The sequence below is a fragment of the Mastigoproctus giganteus genome, chromosome 7, assembly GCF_048544385.1.
Source record: "Mastigoproctus giganteus isolate SK-2022 chromosome 7, ASM4854438v1, whole genome shotgun sequence".
Taxonomy (NCBI): Eukaryota; Metazoa; Arthropoda; class Arachnida; order Uropygi; family Thelyphonidae; genus Mastigoproctus; species Mastigoproctus giganteus.
In genome coordinates, this window is record NC_143581.1 from 30,274,454 (window position 1) to 30,300,127 (window position 25,674).

General features: G+C 34.7%; 1 protein-coding gene across 1 annotated transcript in view; it reads left to right on the forward strand.

Moving 5' to 3' along the window:
- The window catches only part of Prp16 (ATP-dependent RNA helicase l(1)G0007), a 226,447-nt gene that overhangs the window by 19,118 nt on the left and 181,655 nt on the right, over window positions 1-25,674 (forward strand). The window contains exons 3-4 of the mRNA XM_090377598.1: window positions 8,798-8,956; window positions 23,721-23,874. Of these exons, the coding sequence (XP_090233724.1) occupies window positions 8,798-8,956; window positions 23,721-23,874 (313 nt within the window). The remainder of the gene's footprint in view (window positions 1-8,797; window positions 8,957-23,720; window positions 23,875-25,674) is intronic.

The following is a 25,674-nucleotide window of genomic DNA, read 5'->3' on the forward strand; positions in this document are numbered from 1 at the left end:
ATAATCCCTGTGTGCAAGTCCTGAAATATGGTATACAGGAGGTGACCACCCAGGTGTGAACCAACATAAGCAGAGGACAAGGTGTAATTTCCACACCACACACAGAGGGATGCTGCCCCCTGTGTGTTAACAGACAATAGTAGGTAGTGGATGACTCATCAACCAGTGAAATACCATCCCTTTGATTATTGGAGACTTGAAGTGGCGAAACCCATGTTTATTCTCCAAAGCAAAGTTCTGCCACCCCTCCCCCCATTCCTTCCATCATACAGTAAAATTTGTCTTTTGAGGTTATGATAGGCATTATGGGGAGATCCAACCTTCCTTACATTTTGAGGGTACAGCTCTAAAATGGTGTTTGCAGGATGCTCTGCTCTGATATTCCTTGTCATAGACTTAGTAATTTGGAATCTCCTCTTTTCAATCTTCTTTGGCTTAAAATCTCTCTACCATATTCTGTAAAATTCATCTATTGCCTTTATTGTTTTCCCAACTCCACTAATTACTTGGAACTCTTTGGCTTCTTTTCTTTGAAATTTGACTTTGTCCAATCCAACTTTCCTAACAGTGAGATAATTTTTGTTGGTGATTTTAATTGTTAGCCACTAGATAGTCCACTAGACCAAACCTATTAGTAATTCTCTAGGAGGCATCCATCTCAGCCATTGTATAATCTTGCTGTCTCTACTATGCCAGTTAGCAAAGAGAGTCTGAATTGTGTGTATGCAGGGTACATTGTTAAGACCATGTTGTGTCAAGGAGCTGGGTATATTCTTACTGTGTGCATGCCATATCCAAAACTTTCATTACTTCATACAACATGTTTCCCCTCCCCGCCTTTCTCTACTACTAAATGCATCACGAATAGTCAAAGTGAACAAAATTATCTGTGAAAAGATCTAAACTTTCATTGGTCTCGGCTCCAGTCTCAGTGTTGTCCATTTCCATTTAGTCTGCCAAGCCAACTTAATTTTTCTGACAGAATCACAATTATTGGTTGATTCAACTACTGCTCATCTCTAGCTTAAAATCTCTCTACACTATTCTGTCAAATTCACCTATTGCCTATCATTCTCTGAATTCCACTAATCACTTGGAACTCCTTGACTTCCTTTCTTTGACGCTTCACTTTCTCCAGTCCAACGTTCCTAACATTGAGGTTATTTTCGTTGGTGATTTTAGTGTTCACAACTCCATCTGGCTTCCATTCATTTTCTAGTCACACGAACACAGGTGGTCAAGATGCTGAGACTTTTGCAATTACTAATGACCTCACACAGATTTTTCATTTACCTACCAGAATACTAGACAATCATAACCACACAGCAAACACCTCCGATCTTTTTTACACAAACAACCCTTTCAAGTACACGGTTGAGGTGAGTGGTACTCTGGACAACTAAGATCACAACTTAATGATAGTTTCTTTTCCAGTGGAGCCTTTCTCTCATGGCCATTCTCAGCCTTGTTTTGCAAGGCTGAGAATTGCCTTGCAAATCCCAGCCTTGAATGGAGTGAACTGCGAGATTTCTCGCAGTTCACTCCATTCAAAAGAGATCATTTGGGTTATTTAATAACCCATCTCCTGCAAAGTCTCTGTCTTTTAGATGCTCTGTTTCTGCTGAATGCCCTTTCAATAGATACTTTCATGGGCGCTGTTCTGAATTGGTTTCTATAAATCTCTTCCAGACCCATCTCAACACATATCCTTTTACTGTCCAACTTTTAACTCACAGAAACAACTTTTCTACCTCATTCTTTCTTTCAACTTCTGTTTTTGAGAAATCTCCCTTCATACATATTTCCTGAAAATTGCAATCTACAGAAATTCAAGTCTAATATCAACAAGTATCTTCTTTTATCTTCTCAACCTTCAACCCATGTGTGGTACGAAGTACTATAGGTTCTAATACTTTTCTTGTTTGAGATTTTCACTAAAAAAACATTGTTTTCTTCCTTAAATACTTGCTTGCAGATTCTTTTATATTGAAACTTACCCCTTAAAAGATTATCATTAATGCCAAATTTTTCTAAAATTTGAGACCAGAGCTTTCTAGATACTTTAGCATTAGCATTAGTAGAGGCGTATGATACAAGAAAGCAAGCTTATATAGCATCAGACAAAAAAACCTTCCTTGAACATTTAATGTAATTCTACTAATACAAAATATTATAATCTTATTTATAATATGTACTACAGTATTAAACAAGAAAATTATGATTGTAAATTTTGCATTGATTGTAGAGTGCAGTAAGGTTACAATTAAATTGTAAATTTCACTGCATAGGCTAAATACCAACAAGACCTTAACAAAAGAATTGTTTCATACTTTAAAATAATCTTTCAAAACATGCTGTTTCAATGGTAGAGCATGTTTTAAAAGAGAATTATGAAGATGCGAGAAAGCAGTTATTTCATTTTTGCAGTTAGCTACACTCGAAAAATTCAGTGTACAAGTCTGCAATGACTTCCCCTTCATTCGTGCATATCCTGAAACATTCAAAGTTTGCATCCACTTCCAGATAATCTTTGAAGCTTAAGTTTCCTGTAAGTTTAGGTGATGACGCACTTGCTCAAATATTTCTTCCTTATTATCGGACTGTTCTTCACAATTAATACAGGAAGAAGAAGCATGAAAAACTTTACATGTTGAATCATTCAAGGTGGTAAATCCAGCACATTTGAAGCAGTTGGCAATCACTTTTTCATCGACTTCATCCAGTGCTGAAACACATTGCCTGCAGGATATCGATTTCTCATTGAATTTTTCTTTCAAGACATAGCACAGTTTTGTTTAATAGCATTCATCAGTAGATTTTCCTAAAACACTGGATTACACCTCGATCAAGTGGCTGAAGAACTGACATCATATTTAGTACAAAGTCTTTTACAGTGATTGCACATAGGTCATTTACTTGACAATGAGGGATGCAGTTAATCCACAAACAGCAAAATTTTTCCATTCTCATCCTGTGATCTAAGTCTCTGATCCATTCTTTGTAGATTTGTGATGTCATCCATGCTTTTTTTTATTTGCTCGATACATAGACAGTAATGTCTTCAAAACTTTAAAGTTTAAAGCATCGACGCTTATGGGCTTTCCCAATGTTTAAAAGAGGAAGCTTCTCTGTGCCAGACATGTTTGCTGCTAGGAGAATGGTAATCTGTTGTTTGGCCTTTTTTCTGCCACTACATTTCTCACCTTTAAATGTAAATTTTTTTATCTAGAAGCAATTTAAAAAAAAAAAAAAGAGTCCCATTTCATCAGCATTTAAGATGTCATTGTGGTCATATGTCGCAAAACATTTTTTAAACAATTTTCCTTCCATTCCTTTGTAGCATCAATGTCCATGGCTGCACTTTTGCCACAAACTTTTTTGAAAGATAGACTACGACAAGTCTTAAATTTCTGGAACCATTCATCTGAACTTTTAAATTCTTCAATATCCATTGATGTGCAAACGATTCAGCCTTAGCTTTTAAAAGATTACCATCTATGGGAACATTTTTTGCACACATCATCATTAGCCATTCCAGAAGTACCTTTTCAAGATCCAGATACTTCGCCTTTCATGCTCGAATCCTACCTGGTGTAGCAGCAGATTTCTCTCAACTTTTAGTCTTTCAAAATAGTGAAAAGAGTACTCTTAGGAATTCTGAACTGCTTGGCAATGTCAGTCTTAGAATGTACACCATTATCTACAGTTTGCAAAATCCTAATTTATCTGTGATTGGCAAAGCTATCAGCTTTTTTGGAGTTATACCAATAAACATACCCTCTAACTAATTAAATTAACTTCTAGCCGATGTTCATTTCATTATTGCCCTGCCAGAAAAGAGCTTGGGAAATCTTAATAAATGATTTCTCGTGGTTAGGCTGCAAAGTCAGCAATTACTTCAATATATTTGAAGTGTTCTGTCATTTTTAAATGTTAATATTGTAATAAAAAAAAAAGTAAAAATTCAGATTAAGAGGTAGAAATTTATGGTCATTATAGAGAAATCCTTTTGTTTTCAGTGTCGTTATAATGAATGTAAAATAGCAGTAGGTTAATGAGAAATTGACCGGGACCAACCACATAAGATGTTATAACATGTTGGGACATTAAAAAGAGGGGTGCCAGAAAGAGCTTCAACTGTATAATCATTGGTTATTGGCAAATATCAGATAATTTTGATTTTTATCTGTTTTAATACTAGAGCTACCCTCTAGTGAATATGTTTGAAATGATAACATTTTCCGGCATATTGACATATCTGTGTCCATTTAGAAATGCAATAACAAAGCGTTCATTAATAATTTCTTAAAAAAAATACAGTCCAATTATGAAAGTGGATGTTAAACTTCACTGCATTGTTATATTCCCTTCATTAATTGTTCAGTCATGTAGATTTTTTTTTCCAGTTTACACAACACAGTTATACATATTAATAGTATGGAGATTTAAAATTAAATTTTGACATTCCATATTGAATCATCAGGCTTAATCAAGGAAGAATAAAAGTGAAAACAAACTGTACAGGGGAGAAAACAGTTTTCTTTCCTGTGCAGCTGCTCTGGCTTTTGTTCTTTCTTGATTAGCCTGATGACAGGATTCGATATGAAATCTGGAAATGTTGCCAATTGTTAAATAGTTATTGTGTGGAAATTCAGCTTGCTTTTTTAAACAGTAACAATTTATATACAGTAAAATTCTCTTGATAACAGTTCACATGGTTCGATTATTGTTATTCATAATTTACATTAATTCCTTATGAAGAATGATATAATATCCCCCTCTTTCTCAACACATTAACTCTTGAACTGTGCTAAGTATGGATGACTTGGTTGTTTGTAAATATCTGCACCTTTCTTTTAATTTTGCATCTCTCTCTCTTTTCCTTGTGTTGTTGTATGCTTGTAAGATTGATGTAATGGATAATTTTTGTACATTTTGGCAGTGTTTGCTAACTGCATCAAGGGGCATGGGCTCTTCATTTTTTATCGGTGATACATCCAGTGTGGTCAGACTTTGATGCCAACACTCTGAACAGTTGAATTGAATAAGGATTGTTGCTTTTCTTTATTCTTTGTTCTCGTCTCTAGGCTTTGATGGTAGCTGTAGTGTAATTATAATTTTGATAATAACAGTACAGAAGAAAAATGCATTGTTACAAAGTGGGCATCACTTTGCAACTGCAAATTCTGCTATTTTACTTCCTGTTTCCTTAGCATGTGAATCTTATAGCATGCAGTGTTTACCTTTTACCAAGCATTTTTAGTAATATATGTACAAGTTAATTTACATAACATTGAACAATGTGTTCCTCATTTGAATATTTTTCTTTGAAGCCTTACAATAAAATTAGTATTATGTATTATGTAGATTAATATCTTTCTATATTAATAAGCTATTTATAATAGCTTATTAATATAGCAAATATTAATAAGCTATTATAAATAGCTTATTAATATTTGCATATTTATAGGTCATAAGGTCATATTTATAATGGAAATTGCACTACCCTTCCATCGTTTTGTTTGTTTGTTTGTTATTTGGTTTTTAGGAGCATTAGCAACTAAGGCCATATTGCTCCGGGATATGCGGTGGTCATTCCCTGACCTTTCCGCATTCTCCGTATTTGGTGGTGACGGGCTCGAACCCCGGTCTAATCAAGAAGCGTGTGCTATGCACTGCTGCTCCTTCCCACCTGGCTACGGAGGCGCCAGTTCCCTTCCATCGTTATCATGTTCCCGTTATAAGAATCAGTTTTGAACACCTTTGTGATATTTTTCTAAAGTACATTTCTGAAGGTCACGACCAAAGAATAATAAAAACAGTTTGCTCTTTCCGGTTTATTTGGCTTTTTTGTTAGTGCATCTAATTATAAACAGGTAGTAAACTCGATCTTATTGCATTTGCGATAATACCAATAACTGCAGTTGTGTGGGTTTTTACATTATTGTGATGAAATGAGTTCCACTTCACTGAAATCTTCAATCATATAAAAAACAAATTTTCAGAAACTTCTCTTCATTCCTATTTACTTATTACAATGGTGAAGGGAAAGGGACCAACGGAAAGTACAAGTGGTAGTAGTGAAATAAGATCGAGTTTACTACCTGTTTATAATTAGATGCACTAACAAAAAAGCCAAATAAACCGGAAAGTGCAAATTGTTTTTATTATTCTTTGGTTGTGACCTTCAGAAATGTACTTTAGAAAAATATCACAAAGGTGTTCAAAACTGATTCTTATAACGGGAACATATGATAACGATGAAATGAGTTCTACTTCACTGAAACCTTCAATCATATAAAAAACAAATTTTCAGAAACTTCTCTTCATTCCTATTTACTTATTACAATGGTGAAGGGAAAGGGACCAACGGAAAGTACAAGTGGTGGTAGTGCCAGAAAACGAAACAAAATTGATTTCGAAAGGAAGATGAAAATGATTAAGAAGTATGAAGCAGAACAAAGTGTGTCATCTATTGCAAGAGAATTAGGTCTCGCTGCTTCAAGTGAATACTATTTTAAAGGACAGTGTGCGTATAAAAGAACATGTCAAAGGATCAATGCACTTAAGATCAACAGTGATCACAAAAAAGCATTCAGGTGTATATCGAAGATGGAACAGCTGTTAATAATAGGGATGGAAAATCAGATTCAGAAGCGAGTGCCCTTGAGTCTAATGGCCATTCAAGCAAAAGGTGCCTCCATAGCCAGGTGGGCAGGATCGGCAGTGCATAGCACACACTTCTTGATTAGACCGGGGTTCGAGCCTGTGACCACCAAATACGGAAGATGCAGAAAGGTCAGGGAATGACCACTGCATATCTCCGGTGCAATATGGCCTTAGTTGCTAATGTTCCTAAAAACCAAACAACAACAACAGCAAAAGCAACAAGTATTTATAAAGATATTAAGGATAAGTTTGGGAACCCCAACCCAAGTTCGTAGCAAGCAACAGGTGGTTTAATAGGTTCAAGCATCGCGCTGGTTTCTGCAAGGTTAAAGTATGCGGTGAAATTGCCAGTGCCAATTTTGCAGCTGCATAGAAATTTTATGATGTGTTGGAAAAAATTATTGATGAAGGCAGCTATTCAACACAGCAAATTTTAAATGTTGACGAGACTGTTCTGTATTGGAAAAAAAAATGCCACGTCGAAAATACATTACCAAAGAGACAAATGCAAGGCTTCAGAAGATAGGGCCATGCTCTTGCTTGGGGCTAATGCAGCGGGAGATTACAGATTAAAACCCTGCTTGTGTACCATTCTGGAAATCCTCGTGCATTTAAGGGCATCAATAAAGCCACCCTACCTGTGCATTTCCGTTCGAATGAGAGAGCATGGATAACAGTATCTCTCTTTGAGGATTGGTTTAAATGCTGCTTCATTCCCGAGGTTGAAAAAGATTGTAAAGACAACGACGTTCCTTTCAAGATTTTGCTTCTATTAGATAATGTTCCTGTACATCCTACACATCTAGATGATTTCAATTCGAACGTGAGAGTCATATTTCTACCGCAAAACATGACTTCACTCATGCAACCTATGGATCAGGGTGTTATTTCGAATTTAAAAGCAAACTATTTACGCACAAAATTTGCTCAGGCATTGTCTGCAGATGGTGAGAAAAATTTTATGTTAAGAGAAATCTTAACTTGGAAATCTTGCAATATTTACCACGCCATCTTAAACATTAATAAGGCCTGGGCAGAAATTACTAAAAGTTGTTTAAATGGTGCATGGAAGAAAATATGCCAACAGCATGTAAAAGGCTTCAAAGGATTTGAAAAAGACTAATCATATGAAGAGGTTACAGATAATATTGTAAAGGCTGCAGAGCTACTTCAGCTGGAGGTTGTTGCCAAAGACGTGGAGGAGTTAATAGAGGAAGAAGAGAAGGAAGACGTCGATTCTGGCAAAGATGCTCGAGAGGTAAAACTTACTGACGTTATGTCTGTCTCTCTTTTTTTGTAATTTTATAATTTTGAAATTTTTTTAAATTGCGCTTTTTTGTAATTTTTCCTGGTCATGAGATAAAAAAAAAATTGAATAAATGCAATAAATAATTCTGTTTACATGTTCGCTGAACATTTCTTTTTTGAGTCAATCAATTCAGTGAGCACAGTTGCGAGTGCTGCACAAGCATTGGAGAAATTCCGACTTATGTAGCGTTCCGCGGAACACAACCTCTACGTAAGTCAGGGAATTCCTGTATATAATTGACTGTATAACACAGTAATATATTTTATTGCATCCACAGAATATTTTAATTATATACTTCAGGTTAAAGCCATCATTTATGTGTGATTCATCATATGAGTGATGAATTTTTATATAATAACTTGTTTACATGTAAAAAGATTTAAAACTCATACATAAAGTTCTGGAAAAATTAAATGATTAAGCTCAGTAACTGCTGTATATGAGTTGTTGAGATCAGCCTTTTCTTTTGGAAATGCTAGTTTTTATATCATGCAGATTAGTCTTGAGTACTCAAAATTTACAGACAGTATTTTGTAACCATAGCATTATCTTTGGAATAAATGTCACATATTTCTTGCAATCAGATTGCATTATAAATATATAGCCACAGTAGAAGCTATGAAATTTTTACTTTTAGTATAAAAGTAATAACATAAAATATGTTTAATATAAAAATATTTTCCTTTTGTACATAATAAATTTATTAATCCTAAATTCTCTGAAATTTTTTCTTTTAGTTTTTTCATACATACATAGTTTATTGCTGTATAATATATTGAAATACTTGTAAAAATATATTGCTTTTAAACTTAATTGTAGACAGAGACACAGGATCCAGGAAACATAGGGATCATCACAAAGACAGGGAGAGATCACAACACTCGAGCAGGCATTCAAGTACAAGGTCATTTCATTGGAACTGGGATGAATCCCCTCAACCAAGAGATGAACCTCCTTCTCCTGACATAAGAGTGAAAGGTAATAATGTTAGTTATATATATATATATATTTTTTTTTTTATTATTATTTAACAGAGATACAAATATTAAATGGCTGCATTAGAGTTTTAAATAAATATTTATAACATTATAGTTTACAGATGTAGTATCATATGTATAAATTACATTAAGTAGCTAGCTGTCCTTGTTGCAAGTGTATCACTAAAAAATTGACTAATTTTTATTGGTTTTATTTTATATTAGTCCTGATTATATGAATTTGGACTTATAATATTGGAGACTTGTATTCAGTTTATTGATTGTTATGTTATGTTATGTTATGTTAGTTCCTACATCATCATGAATGTTGTTAAAAGTTATATCTTTCTGATATCAAGTCATGTATTGTTATTTGCATTTGTATCTTTATAGTATTCTGAGGTTTTCTGTAGATCAAGATATTTTGATAGTTAAAAGTTAAATTTAAATAATATCTTAAATTTGCTGAAAAATATACAGGAAGCAAAATTACTAGTAATTAACATGAATGCACTTTTAAAGTGCATTCATGTTAAATATGATTTTTCTGCCATACAAGGTTTTTTGTTTTCCATAAGTTGATACTCAGCTTGCAAAATATCTGTCTAATGGTCATAGCAGAAACTGTGCAGTAATGTGTTAGCTCCTTAGCCTTTTAAGGTGCTAAAAATTAGTATTAATAAAGATATGATGATGCATAGATAACAGGTTTATTTTAACATCAACATTAAGTCTGTGTTGTTCACCAATTTTCTAACCTCCTAAGATAAAGTAACCTACTTGTTGTAGCGAGTCCCCCAACCTGAATCCTTGGAAGTTAATAACATTAAAGGAGCTTTAAATTTAACAATTGACAATCTGTTCCCAAGAAAATATAGTTCAGTATGGGGGAAATCCTCTTTCCCCATTACTTTCAGTTGTGTTCATAACCCATTTGGAACACGCATAGTTATACCCACCCACCCACCCCAGTCCAGTGTATCTGTTATATTTTTGTCATATGAAACCATAGTGATGGAGAACTGGAAGTGTTTCATAAATGTATCAACAGCCTGGATGATAAAATTAAATTCTCCACAGAAAACAAAATAATAGAACACTGCTTTGCCTAGACATAATTTTAAACTTTGCCTAACTAACTGCATACTAATAGTTGATATATAATGATAATTGTGTGAAGACTGTTTTTTGGTGATCCATCCTCCTGCTCACGTCCTAACATAGTTATTTCCATCTTTTTCACACAGAAAAAAAAACCAAAAAAACCAACCCCAAAAAACTGTAAAACTATGGTTTGCCATTAAATTTGGAATTATCTAAAAATTCTGCAAATTTTTGCTTGAAATTATGTTTTTCATGTCTTGTCAATCAACAAGTCAGCTGTCAAGTGGTACTAGTCTATTACACAAAGCATGGGAAATGAGTGAAACTTCTTTTAATACTAGTGTCGAGATCTATTGCTATCTCTCTAAGTTGTGCCATTAGGCCACTTTTGGCCAAGAGGCACAACTTTAGGAGTAAAAGCAGTTATTGATTTATGTAATTTCATAATTGAAAATTAATTTGTCTATTTCTGGTTAACATTATTAACTTGATTCTTTGTCAAGACTTTTCAAAAGATTTACAGTATGACTGTATAGAAGCAAAACTCGAGGGTAAGGTTGAGGACAAGCATATCCAAGAATGGTTTTGATAATATATAATAGCTTTTTGCACTAAATATTTTGTACGTGGTATGTACATCATATCTTACTTGTCACATCTCTCATTTGTCCAACTTACATAATGTCTGTATTATGTCTATTTGCATGAGGAGAAGGATCCACCCATGCACGTTCAAAGAAAGTGCATCACCCCTTAAAATTGTAATTGTCGTCCGAATAACGTAAGTATATGGCAATATTTCTTACAGATTGCATCAGATAAGGTTGACATGCGTAGGTGATGATGTAATATTACATCAGCTGTTACTTTCAGCTATATAACTGTGCTCTGCAAGAGTTGCAGTCATTCCTTGCTTGTGTCAGGATGGCGAGTTACGTGCATTTGACACCACGAAGAAAGAGTGCTGTTGTTGCTTTGTGAGGAAGGATGTTCTTCCCATCATATTGCTTATGAAGTGTCTTGTAATCAGTTGACAGTGAGTAGATTTCTTTCCAAACTCAAGAATACTGGTTCTGCTGATAAGAAAAAAGAAATGGATGCAAACGAGTCTCTACACCAAAACAGGACTGTGTTTTCAAGCACTTATGCCTTAAAAACTGTAAAGCTTCTTTGTCTGAGCTGAAAAGAGAATGGGAAGAACACGGGAGTGGTAACAAGTGCAATAACAGTCAGAAGATGCCTCTTCAAAAATGGACTCGTAGCCTGTTGTCCTAAGAAGAAGCCCCTCCTCACACGAAAAAATGAAAAAGGCCCAATTAAGTTGGTGTAAGGGGCATGTAAAATGGATTCCGGTTATTTTCTCGAATGAAATTCGACCTGCATGGCTCTGATGGGAGAAAAACGATTCACTGTAAACGTGGTGAAGAATACCATCCAGACTGTATGATGTCTACAGTGAAATTCCCTACCAGCCAAATGATATGGGGGTGCATTTCGTATGCGGAGTAGGACACCCGCAGTTTATAAAAGGTTCCATAAATGCTAATGGATACCTGGCTACACTGGAAGGCAAATTGCTGCCAACCATTAGAGACCATTTCAACCTGCCAAGTAACTGTATCTTTCAAGATGACTCTGCTCCTTGTCATCAGGCGAAAAGTGTAAGTAGGCACTTCTGTAGTTATTTTAGCTTCATTTCTGCATTAGTGGTTTGACGGTAATGTGTTTACATTTGTTACATGTGACAAAATGGTTGGAAGAATGGCAATTACAACTCTTAGCTGGCCAGGAAACAGCCCAGACCTGAATCCTATAGAGAACTATTGGCATCATGTGGAATCTGCAGTTGCCAGAAAGAAACCAAACACCCTTCATGAACTTCAGGAAGCCATAATTCGTGTTTGGAACCATGAACTATCAGTTGATTATCTTCAGAAATTGATCTTGTCAATGCCTCAACGGTGTGATGCTGTCATCAGGGCCAGAGGCAGTTCAGCTAAATATTAGTTTGCACCTGGTGAACTTTTCATTTTACTTTCCATTTTAAATGATAAACTAAAGCAAATTGAGGGCTTCTGATAACATTTCAGCCATAATTGTCGTGTTTACCAAAACTGTTGTATAAAGGTTGCAAATGCTCATTTTGGAATATTTTGAGAGCACCTGTCAAATATTACTTAGCTTTGCCATAACTATTAATAAATATCTTTTGTTTTTATTTCTATTTGTGATGCTAGTCATTAATGTAACATACCATTGCAAAAAGGAGTTAGAAATGTGAAATTCCTAGGTGATGCACTTTCTTTGAACACCAGTGTGTGTTGGCTGTGTGCACTTTTCTGCTTATTATACTGATATCTACACATCTTTGTTTATATTAAAAATATATAGCATGCACACGTTAATTAATTATTATCTTTCTATACATTAAAATAACTTTCCTCCTAATGATATTTATTCAGCCAATGGGAGAAGAGGGATGCGGGTTAAGTGTAATACATAACAAATACAAAAATACATAACAGAAGGTTGTTTTACTGTGGTAAAACAAGCTTCTCTTTAAACGTGGTCAAGCACTATGTTTATCTAACACTGCTACGCAGTACCATTCTTAATTTCCATATGTAACGGATTTATTTAAATAAACTAAATGCAAAAAGGCATAAAATTTTAAGATTTTATATCTATATAATATCTGTGTAGATACACCATAGACAACTCTTAAAGAAAAACTACAATCGTAGTGTGAAAGGCATCCACTGATGAAAAGCCAACTAGCTTTAAAACAGTGACGTCTGGGTGGTGGTGCCCACCGAGAAAAGTGACAATAGTCTTCTCTATTAGTGAAGCGTTACTTATTTGAGGTAGTGCAATACATGGTAACTCGTTGTGAAGGATGAACACAATATGAGATACAGATGAAATGATACTTTTCACACTACAATCGTAGTTTTTCTTTAAGAGTTGTCTATGGTGTATCTACACCGATATATTGTAATGTATTTATGTATTCATAGCTGAGGACGAGACACACACACACAGTGTCGAAAGCTTCTATAAGTATTTTATTTTATCAAAAGAAGTGAGTGCAGTGAGCAGAGGGAGAAGCCCCCTAGTTTATATTAAAACTATATAGCATGCACACGTTAATAAATTAATTAATTTATTATTATTTTTTATTATTTAGATTTCTGCTAATCTCTCAGATGTGTTTGCAGATTAGCTGAGAATCATTTGCTATGTGGATCTTAGCATTCAGAAATACACTTGATTGATTGCCAATAATATCAGTATCTCTTAATAAATATACATACCAATCTTCTAATTTATATTCTGGACCCATATTGGGTGTGTTAGCTGTTTTGTTGTATTATATTTTAAACTGTATAATGTATGGACATAAGTTACTTCAGAATTTTGCAGTGTTATCAAATGTAACTATCTAAAAGTTGTTTAGAGTGTCTGGTGAATGTGTTACGTCAGCCTTACGTTTTTTGTAGTATGAATCATGGAGCCATAAACTGAGTTCTTTTTTCACTGAACTGAAACTGTTTAAATCTGTGTTGTACTTCTTCAGATGCACAGTATGCATCTTTGGGGATGTGCAGTTATATTCTGTAGCGCAGTGTTTCTCAAACTGGGGCTCCATAGACTAGTTCCAAGGGGTCCGCAAAATGGTGGTTGACCATATATATACAAACTTGAACAGGTGATGATAGATGGTACCAAAAGAAACATTTTTTGTCAAGTAAACATAGGTCGTAAATGAGCTGTTGTTATAGCAGCAGAAGCTATTAAAGGGTTGTAAAAATCAGAAAAGCACATTCAATAATTTAATGTCATTTAATGCATACAAATCATTTGCTGTTGCACACAAAATAGAAAAAACAATTCATAAGAAGTGCTCGAACTGGTGACTGTGATGTTCAGTACATAACTCACACCGATGCATCATTGAATGTTGTAAGCATTGGAAGTTCCTAGGATTGTCTTGTGTCTCTGCACTTGCTGCGACAATCCGTGCTATAAGTGCTATGCATATGTTATATGCATATAACTTTTTTTGATATTTGAAGAGGTCTGTGAACTTTTCTTTTTTATTTTTGAAAGGGTCCATGGATCTTAGTAGTTTGGGAACCACTGCTGTAGAGCATTAGGATTGGAGAAATCCATATACGATACACATTATGGAGGAAAATATCACTTCTGTTGTTTGTTGATGCACAGACACCTCTATGCCTTTTCCCAATGGGAAACGTTCTGTTCATAGATAAATCTCCAGGAAATACATTAGGATATCTCTCCATGCAGCTGCGTAAGAGATGGTTTTTCTGAACCTTGCACACCTATTACTAGGTCTTGTAGACTGAAAATGTAGATGAAAATATGAAAAAAACCTTGTTGGTGGAATGGCCTTGAGGGATGATGTCACAACTTACCTAACAAATGAACTGCTGCTGCATAATCTGATCTTAAATGACATTATGGTGAGTCTTTGCAAGATTTCTGTATCTGGCATAATGAACATTTTTGAAGGCTGCAGTCTGAAAGGTATGCTGCGTGATAGAAATAATGCCACTTATAATGCCCCAAAGAGCACTATAAGTGGAACCCCCTTTTTGGAGACTGTGTAGCAGAATTGCACACTTAATATATTGAAATTTCTTTTTTGGTACCTTCAACCTTTTTTTTTTAATAATGCTGAATTTAAATGCTGGCAAATAAAAAAATAATGTTGAATTTAAAAAATTCAGCATTAGTCATCCACTTTCCAAAAATTATCCGAAGCATGTGAGTGTAATGAAGAATAGTTAGACACCAAGTTATAATGAGAAGCCTTTTCTGTCTTCAGAGGCTCATGTTAAATATGAAATAAATCACTTTAATGATTAAATAAATCACCTTAATGATTAAATAAATAAATCACCTTAATGATTAAATAAATAAATCACCTTAATGATTAAATAAATAAATCACCTTAATGATTAAATAAATAAATCACCTAAATGTCACCTGCCCTAGTAACGATTTCTATAAAGTAAACAAACAGCACCATTAATGATTCCTAGAATTTAGTCTCTATGAAGGAGAGTTATAACTGAGTTTATTTCTTCTTGGGACCTTAAAAAAAGCAATATATGTAAGTGGGAAAATATTTAATTGGGAGTGCTTTAGCCCCTAAAAATTGCATGGCACTTTATGGGACTAGAAAAAAGCAAAAGAATATAAAAATATGTAGTAAGAAACATTAATACAGGGTCTGCAAAGATGGATATGAGAAGTACACATAGTGCCTGAACTAAATGGGTGTAAAGGGTAGCAGAAAAAAGAAATGAAGTAGTAATGAAATAGGTGAAAGAATTTTAAAATCCTAGTGCGATTGTGAATTAAGATTATTAATGGCATAATTAACAAGCCAATAGTAAGAAATGAGACTGTGGAAAAAGAAAATAAATTACAATGGGATATACAAAAATTGCAAAAGGGTTTACAAAATAAATTACAAAGGAGTATAACTGTATTCTGATATGGATGGGCAATTTTAGAAAGAAGGTTGAAAGAAGGATGACATATATGCAAAATCTGAAGACAGTTAAAAAGAAAAATTGATACATGGTTAGGCATTTCATCAGGGGACTACTCCTGGCCATGTATCAGGAACTGCATTTCCAAACTTGTCCATAGTACAAGAAAAGGGGGAAAAATACAAAAGTAAAATCCCTGTCTTAATACTATCAGACGTCCTGATACGGCGCCTCCGTAGCCAGGTGGGAAGGAGCAGCAGTGCGTAGCACACGCTTCTTGATTAGACCGGGGTTCGAGCCCGTCACCACCAAATACGGAGGATGCGGAAAGGTCAGGGAATGACCACCGCATACCCCGGAGCAATATGGCCCTAGTTGCTAATGCTCCTAAAAAAAAAAAAAAAAAAAAAAAACAACAACGTCCTGATACAGTGTAAATTAAAGTTAAAAATATAATATAAAATACACAGTGTTTACAGTGTGGTATGGGGAAAAAACACTGTAACAAGACAATTTATAGTTCAAATGTAATTTGCAGGGAAAAAAAAAAAAAAAAAAAAAAAAAAAATATATATATATATATATATATATATATATACATAATGTGATAAGCAAATGGTATAGGGTGAGGTAAAAAATTCTTGAGGATGGGGCAGGGGAGAAAGAGTGGTTAAACGAAGATGAAAATAGCAATAGGTGAAGTTTTACAATAATTTCATGAACAGGAAGAAAACTATTAGTTTTACGAATGGAAAGAAGATAGAAAAAGAAAGCAAAAAGATAAAAAGTGTAGAAAAAATAATTAAAATTATTGAACTTACTGGGTGTGTAAGGCCTAACCTTAAAGAAAGGGTTCTGGTATTTGCAAGGGTTCTGGTATTTGCAAGAGTTAGTAAAAATGGGTGTTAATACCACAAGCTTGTTATTATTATTATTACTACTAGACATATAGTGCAAGGAAGCCTGAGGCTTATGCTGCACCAGCCAAAAAAAAAATTTCCAAGTTACCCTGAGAGAGAGAGAGAGAGAGAGTCAGAAGTAGAAGGGAATCACCAAGAAAGAGAAGAATGATGATAATCAGCTCAGGACCCTGGGTGTGCCAAGCCCATACTCACAAGATGCGAGCCCCTGGGGAGAAAGGCAAACCGAAACCAAAAGTAAAATGTTACCTGGAGTAATAAAGCAAAGCAAAGCAAAGGGGAGATGACAAGGCATAAAAAAGCATTTTTTATGGCGAGATGACAAGGCGTTTTTTTATGCCCTGTCATCTTGCCTTCTCTTTGCTTTATTGCTCCAGGTAATGTTTTATTTTTGGTTTGGTTTGCCTTTCTTCTCTACAAGCTTATGCAAAAAAAAAAAAGTATGCAGCCAAAATAAAAAGTTGCTGTTTGCATCCTATTCACCCATACCTCTTCAATCCTCAGCTACCTAATCTATACAGAAATAAACCTAATAAAATAAGGCCAGAAGGCCTACAGCTTTTTGAAATATCACAGAGTTGGAAAGTTCCTCTTCACAATAGTCAACAGGTAATGAATTACTTTCATCCACCTTGGACTGCCCCTTCTCAACTGAACTTTGATACTTATTTTCTTCAATGGGGTAAGGATCTTCTACTGACTCTCAATCTGGAACAACTCCATGCAAGTCATATTCAGAACTATGTTGATTTCCTGCCAATATATACCGATGGGTCCAAATCTCAATCAGCCATTGGAGCATCAGCAGCAACAGTGTTTCCCTTTGCTATTATTTTAGCTTCCCTTCCACCTGAGTATAGCAGCTTTTCTGCATAACTACATGGGATGAAATTAGCTCTAGAAAATTTGAATCTTTACTCATCTTCAAAATATTTAATTTACACAGACTCACTCAGCTCAATTAGAGCAATGCAAAAACCCTCCTATACGTATCACCCTGTTTTAAACCAAATCAGGAAGTTGCTCTTGAAAATTAAACAACATCAACAATTAGTGAACTTTTGTTGGATTCCAGCACATTCAGGGATAAAGGGAATGAACTGGTGCATATATCAGCAAAAAATCCCTCCACATTAGATTTGACCTCTGTCGATATTCCAGCCTCTGACCATGATATCATCATAAAAGCAGCATACCTTGAACAGTGGAAAGAGCTATGGCACACCCAGACTAATAAACTTTTTCAGTTGAAACAGGAATCAAAATTTTGGCACTCAAGCATCCAAACAACTAGAAGGGAAGAAGTGGTACTTGCACGGGCAAGAAAGGACATACTCATCTGACCCACCTCCATCTACTTCTAAGTGTCCACACTGCTCAGTATATCTAACAGTTAAGCATATTCTTAACTGTTAGATATACTGCTTTCTCTGACCAAAAACCAATTCTGCTTTCTCTGACCAAAAACCAATTCTGCTTTCTCTGACCAAAAACCAATATCACTAGAGCATATTGTTGGCAATCAGGCAAATATTAAGGAACTTTTCTGTTTTCTGAAAAAAGTTGGAATATGCCATCAATTCTGAATAGTTTTTCTAAAATTAAATTGAAATGCCTTCAATTCTGAATTATTTCCTAACACAACTCTATGGATAGGTGCACTATAGCCACACCTTCATCTTCATCAGAGTGTACAGAAAAACAGTTGGGTGGTTCAGGAATAGGTAGTACCTCACCATGAGGCACGGGACAAATTGCAGATGGTATTTTTAGGCACATCACTGTCCACTTTTTCTTCATTGTCATCCCTTTTCTAATAGGAGGTACCGTACGGAAGTAACAGTCTGTGACATGATTTGTTGGCTCCCTCCATATACCATGGGCACTGCGAAAGGCATAAAATATCCCTTTCGATTCACTGACACGTTGAGTTTCAATAAACAGGTAGTGCAGCATATGTGTAGAGCCCAATTCTTGTCCTAGTCATTTACTTTACACCCAAAGTACAAGAAGTAGGCCTTTTTTTATGGCTCAAGTTAGGGACGCTTTCTTGACGCTAACATGACTTCTCCACATATGTAACAGAAGTCATCCGGACTGTTCATACAATTACAAGGTATGTTAATCTTACACGACACAAACAAGGGCAGACTGGCCATAAGACTTACTGGGGAAATCCCATTGGGTTGGAGACTGATAGAGGCTGATGTGATTTTCAATATTACACTCTGACCTCCGATACATTCTATTCGTTTTCTCTGATAAGAATTTTTGATCTAGTCTGCCCCTGGATACAAATACTGCACAAAAAGTAAGAATCTCACAGAGAAAAACCTTTAACTGAGAACAAATAACCCAGTACCTAGCCATATTCAAGGATTACTGCAACAGAGATGAAGATGCATTTGAGGTGACAACTACTTATCACGTGATGCAGAGCGAGGTGACAGTTGCCTATCATGTGATAAGAATGTGGTGGTACCGAAACTGCAGTCTTGCCATGTGTTTTGCCAAGAGCTGTAGTTGTTAATGCAGAGTAATTTGCTAATATGAGACCCCAACTATAATTTGAAAACAAGAGCCAATCAACAAATTTTAATGTGATTTTCATGTTCAGCAGCATAAAATTAGTCAAGATTGGGTATTTTCGTTTTTGTAACATTTTACGTGTTGACCAGTGTTTTCATCTGTAATGTCAATTCATTTTTTGTAGCTTCCTTGCTGGTGCAGACAATTCATGTTTGTTCTCGAGTTCTTTCTTCATTCTTCAGCATAGTGTAAGGAAAAACTCAACACAACATTCTTGAGATGCTGGTAAATTTGATCATCAATTTAATAATTTCATGAACTTATCTCTTAGGATAAGTTCTACTAATTTGCTGTAAACATTCATTACAGTTTTCTTCAATTGGCTGCATAGTTGCTTCCCTGGCATGTTTTTCCCATCAATGAAAATAGGACAGCATTACAGTTTAACTTCTCTTCTGAAACTAAAAATAACCTTGCTGATATAAACATAGAACATTGCTGTTAACAGTTAACATCAAAAAAAGTGCAGTCAGTAGTCTGACCCCCTATTCATATAATTTTTTTTTTTACCCCTGCCTGTGCCGACCGGGCTAGCCAGGTGGGTAAAGCACCTGCCTGGCAACCCAAAGGTCGCGGGTTCGAATCCCGCCTCGGGCTTGGATCAAAGTACTGCAAAAAAACCTTGGGAGGTGCATTATGGCCACAGAAGCCGATGCGCCAACAACTACCAAAAAAAAAAAAAAAAAAAAAACCCCTGCCTGTAAATATTTCTTATTTTAGGGGGGGGGGAAGGTATGAATATGAAGAGACATATTTAGCAGTTTATTAAACCAAATTGACAAATTGATTAATTATTTTTATTAGTTTTAGATTGTATTTAGATTACAAAAAAAAAAAAGAAATGCACACACATTTTAACAAAATTTAACTCTGGCTTTGTGAAGATGATGTTTCTTAGAAATAAGAACAGTAACATTTGGTTTATTGGTGAAAAGTTATATTCATAGATCTGTGGTTCAACATTTAATCAATTTCGGTATTTTTTTAATTAAAAATAATTTTTTTTAAATAAAGAACATTACATGTAGATGCCCCCATGAACAGCTATATGGTTCCCTAGGGGTCCAAAAATCCAGTTTAAAAAATGCTTAGAAGATATTATTGTATTGAAGAAAAAAAATGAGTGTTTTATGTTTTACATTTTTTTGTGAACAAAATTTTTATTTTTATTTTATTTTTGACAATAATCTCACTGATGTTCAGTTATGAAATCAAAATAAGAAAAAACTTAAATTTAAAAGCATTTTAGTTTTTAAAAAAAAAAAAAAAAAAAAAATGCCGACCGGGCTAGCCAGGTGCCTGCCTGGCAACCCAAAGGTCGCGGGTTCGAATCCCGCCTCGGGCTTGGATCAAAGTACTGCAAAAACCTTGGGAGGTGCACTATGACCACAGAAGCCAATGCGCCAACAACTACCAAAAAAAAAAAAAAAAAAAAAAAGTTTTTAAAAAATTTCCAAATTCCCCAAAATAATGTCCAGACGCCTTGAAAAGGGTTAATGTGTTTTTTTCAAAGTGGCATGAAGTTATTTTATGAGGATTTGAAAGAGGTATGAAAGCAAATGGGATTGGCCTTAGGTTCAGGCTTTATTTTTTAAGTACCAAATTCAGGTTATTAATTCTCAGATTGACAATACGAAATTTTTAGAAATCTTCAAGTACCGTGTTAATAGACTAGAAAAGAATAGCAAAAGCTTAAAAAGCAGTACTCACCTTGAAATTAATCTGCGATGGTTTACTTAGGTAGCGTGGTTAATGTTTAAGTTGAATTGTTAAATTGAAAAATTAAAAGGGAGGGAAGTAGGTAAAAGTTGACTGAGTTAAATGGGCGCAAGGAAACAGAAGTGTACACATCCAATCCTTGGTTGTCATCGAAATAAAAGAAAGAAGAATAATTAAAAACTATGTAAGTGAATCCGGTGAAGCCAATAGTCTTTACGAGGACTTTCGTTAGTTAAAGAACGTCTTCAGTTGGCATTGTGTGGGGAGAGAACGCGCATGGTATTTTAAGAATAAAAAATTATACTCTCGTGATGCCTTTTTTGACATGTGGGAACTTTAATCTCGAGAGGTTCCAAGGGGAAAGATTGAAGGGGAGTTTAGAATTTAGAATTTTGAGGTTAGAGTGGTGCTTGTACCATTCGATAACTAGAGCGCATATTGAAGTATTCTGTAGCTGGATTTTAGTTTAATGATGGAAATGGCAGAATCGATGAGCGGGTTGTGGTTGTGAGTCTGGGCATGAGTTGTAAGTTCTGTGACGGATTGGTTAGACGTGAGACTATGGAAATGGTAGTATGCATGGGTGTTGGATGTTTTTGATGAGCCAAATTTGGTAGTGGTACTTCCGATATAACATGTGTTGCAGTTTGATTGACAATTAATGAGGTATATAATATTATTAAGGTCGTTTGTAGAATATTTGTATGTGTCTTTATAGGTGCTGAAGAAGGATCCTAATTTGTTGTAGGTGGAAAAAACAAGGGAGATATCAGTGTTGTTAAATAGGCGTCGGAACTGTCCTGCTAGTTCATTGTGGTAAGGGAGGACTATGCGGATGTTAGTTTTATTTTTGTCTTTGGTTGGGATGTTAGATTTAATTTTATTTTTAGCGTTAAGGATTGTATTTAAAATGAGTTGGTGGGGGTAACCTCTGGATATAAATTTGTCGGTAATATACTGTATTTCATTGTGAAGGTCGGTGGGTGAGGAACTGTACTTTAGTGCATTGTGAATTTGGTTATATAAAACTGCCTTTTTAGTGTTTAGAGGGTGATGAGAAGCAAAATGTAAGTATTTACCGGTGTTTGTATTTTTCCTGAAAATTTTTTCGTATTTAATTTTGTGCCTGTTATATAGATAGTGAGATTAAGGAAATTTATTTGATTGTTCTGTCCAATTTCAAGGGTGAATTTAAGTCTATCATGTACAGAGTTAAGTTTTACGAAGAGGTTATTAATAATGGATCTGTTGCCTACTACAAGAATGTCGTCGGCATAGCGCATGTATAATTTTAGTTCAGGGGGAAAGGGGTGTAGAATTTGGCTTTCAGTGGCGGCTAGGTAGATTTCGGACAATGGGGCCGAAATCCCTAGTCCCATTGGTAAGCCATATATTTGTTGGAAGATTTTTTCGTTGAATCTAAAAAAATCTTGCTTCTAATAGAAGGGTGGTGAGTTCAAGGATATGGTCTATAGAAAGGGAGGTACGTTTTGTTAAGGTATCGTCTGTTTCTAAGAACTTGCATAAGGCTTGTAAAGTAAATGGAATATGGACATTTGTGTAAAGAGAAGTAACGTCATAGTTAATAATATCACAATATCCGATACAAACATCCTAGCTTCCTATGACGTTACTTCTCTTTACACAAATGTCCATATTCCATTTACTTTACAAGCCTTACGCAAGTTCTTAGAAACAGACGATACCTTAACAAAATGTACCTCCCTTTCTATAGACCATATCCTTGAACTCACCACCCTTCTTATTAGAAGCAAGATTTTTTAGATTCAACGAAAAAATCAGAATTTCCCGACAAATTTATATCCAGAGGTTACCCCCACCAACTCATTTTAAATACAATCCTTAACGCTAAAAATAAAATTAAATCTAACATCCCAACCAAAGACAAAAATAAAACTAACATCTGCATAGTCCTCCCTTACCACAATGAACTAGCAGGACAGTTCCGACGCCTATTTAACAACACTGATATCTCCCTTGTTTTTTCCACCTACAACAAATTAGGATCCTTCTTCAGCACCTATAAAGACACATACAAATATTCTACAAATGACCTTAATAATATTATATACCTCATTAATTGTCAACCAAACTGCAACACATGTTATATCGGAAGTACCACTACCAAATTTGGCTCATCAAAAACATCCAACACCCATGCATACTACCATTTCCATAGTCTCACGTCTAACCAATCCGTCACAGAACTTACAACTCATGCCCAGACTCACAACCACAACCCGCTCATCGATTCTGCCATTTCCATCATTAAACTAAAATCCAGCTACAGAATACTTCAATATGAAGCTCTAGTTATCGAATGGTTATGGTACAAGCACCACTCTAACCTCAAAATTCTAAATTCTAAACTCCCCTTCAATCTTTCCCCTTGGAACCTCTCGAGATTAAAGTTCCCACATGTCAAAAAAGGCATCACGAGAGTATAATTTTTTTATTCTTAAAATACCATGCGCGTTCTCTCCCCACACATTGCCAACTGAAGACGTTCTTTAACTAACGAAAGTCCTCATAAAGACTATTGGCTTCACCGGATTCACTTACATAGTTTTTAATTATTCTTCTTTCTTTTATTTCGATGACAACCAAGGATTGGATGTGTACACTTCTGTTTCCTTGCGCCCATTTAACTCAGTCAACTTTTACCTACTTCCCTCCCTTTTAATTTTTCAATTTAACAATTCAACTTAAACATTAACCACGCTACCTAAGTAAACCATCGCAGATTAATTTCAAGGTGAGTACTGCTTTTTAAGCTTTCGCTATTCTTTTCTAATTCTCAGATTTTGTTAAAATATTATATACTATTCTTTATATTATTATCTGCTTTTCTTTAGCAGTTCATCTTCTAATCTGAATATTTTTATAGATACTCCATCAAAATCTAGTTGGGATGATGATGATGACATCACTCCATCACGCTATTCTTCTTGGGATATGCCAACCCCTCATTCAAAATCTAGGTCAGAAAGAGACTGGGAAAGAAGTGCAAGGAGCGAAAGAAGTATTTCCTCAGAAAGAAAGTAATTATCATTTTAAAAATTTTAATTTGACTTAGTAATAACTTTATAATGAGAATATTCTAAAAAATTTTGTGGCCTTGATTATAACATTTCTGTTTCCAGAAAATTGATGCATTTTATAGTAATGGAAAAATTATAGTATTGGATTTTCCAGCAAACTCACAGGGATCATTATCCATGTGAGTTTGCTGGAGAAAAAAAAAAAAAGTGCAAGCATGTAGTACTGTATTATAATGTTGTTTCAGCCTTTTGGGATAAAAAACAAGAAAAAGTTGAAAATTGGTAACAAAAGTTTTGTTATCCAAAATTATTTCCCAACTGTCTCACTTCCAATAGGGCGAGAAAAATCAAAGCTAAAATCAAGCTATATAGAAAATCAGCATGTGAGTGGCATGCAGTATGTTTTGTATGCAAATACTAAACTGGAAAGTATTTCTTACAACAGTATGTAAAATTTGCACTTATAATTCTTCTAACAGATTTTTTTTTTTTTTAATTTTTAACATTTTTTAAGTGTTTCTGGTTTGGTTTGATAAAATGTACAAAAGTGTGCTTCTAGCACCACAGTAGTCAAAGTCCCTTTGGATTATTTTAACTTTCCATTGGGAAGGTAATTATTAGTGCTTTTCTTCATGTACAAAACTCTCATTAACTGGGTTCTTTCTTGCATGAATTTTTATTTGCTACTGTCAATATCAAAATTAGTTTTGCCATAGTTATGATATGGTTGAAATGTAAATATTTAATGTTGTACAAACAGCAATTTTATTACTTTGTGTCCTTTTTCTGGCTCTTCACTTTACTTAATGCAGATTTAAGATTAAGCTGTTGTCCTTCCCCGTACACTTTTGTCTAAGTTGACAGTTCTCCTTTGCATTTGGAATGATTTTACCCAGTGCAGCATAAAATGTGAGAGCTTTCAATTTGTGGTCATTAGAACTTTTTTTGTTTGTATGCCTTTCTTCCCTGTGATGAATTAGCACCACAATAATCAATGCCTTTGTGATTTGAAGTGGAGAGTTTTAGCTGCACTTTCAATAACAGTGCTGCTAAAATCTTTTAGTTTTTAGCAAATATAAAAATGGTTTTGTTAACAACATTCATATACATAATAAAACATAGAATTATGTATAAAAATATTCTGAATTTTGGGAAAGTGTATTTATTAAAATCACAATGTTTATGGATTTTTTTTTATACTATAATTGGTTATTCCAGAATTAGAATAAGATTGTTGATAACCAGGGGAGAATATAAAACTCCAATTTCCTCATGGTATTCGCACTCAAGTTAGGGAACAATCCCAGTGGGAATAAGTACCGAGATCAAAGTGCTTGCAGTGAACCATGCTGCAAGATAAAACTACCTAAAATAATATCGCAACACTTAACCCAACCAAAAGATTAACAAATATTATGTCGATCTCCTGGCTATTTTCTGGCCATGGAGGGAACTTTGCCTTCATATATGTACCTCACTGTCGATTTGTATATCTTTGGCAGTAAAGATTTATTTATTTTGATTAGATCTCTTTTTAGAAGCTTGGCAGAAGAATTTTAGGTTTTTTTAAAGACTTTAGTATTTAGTAATGGCCACATGGCGCAAGGAAGCCTATGGCTTATGCTGTACGAGCCAAAAAAAATAAAATAAAATAACAAAAAATACATAAAATTAAATAATAAGAATAAAACCAAATTAATAATAATAAAAAGAAAATTAAAAAAAAATAATAATAATAAAAATTAATAAGAGAAAAGGAAATTGACAACCTATGCATTTCCCTCCTCCCTTAGGTAATTA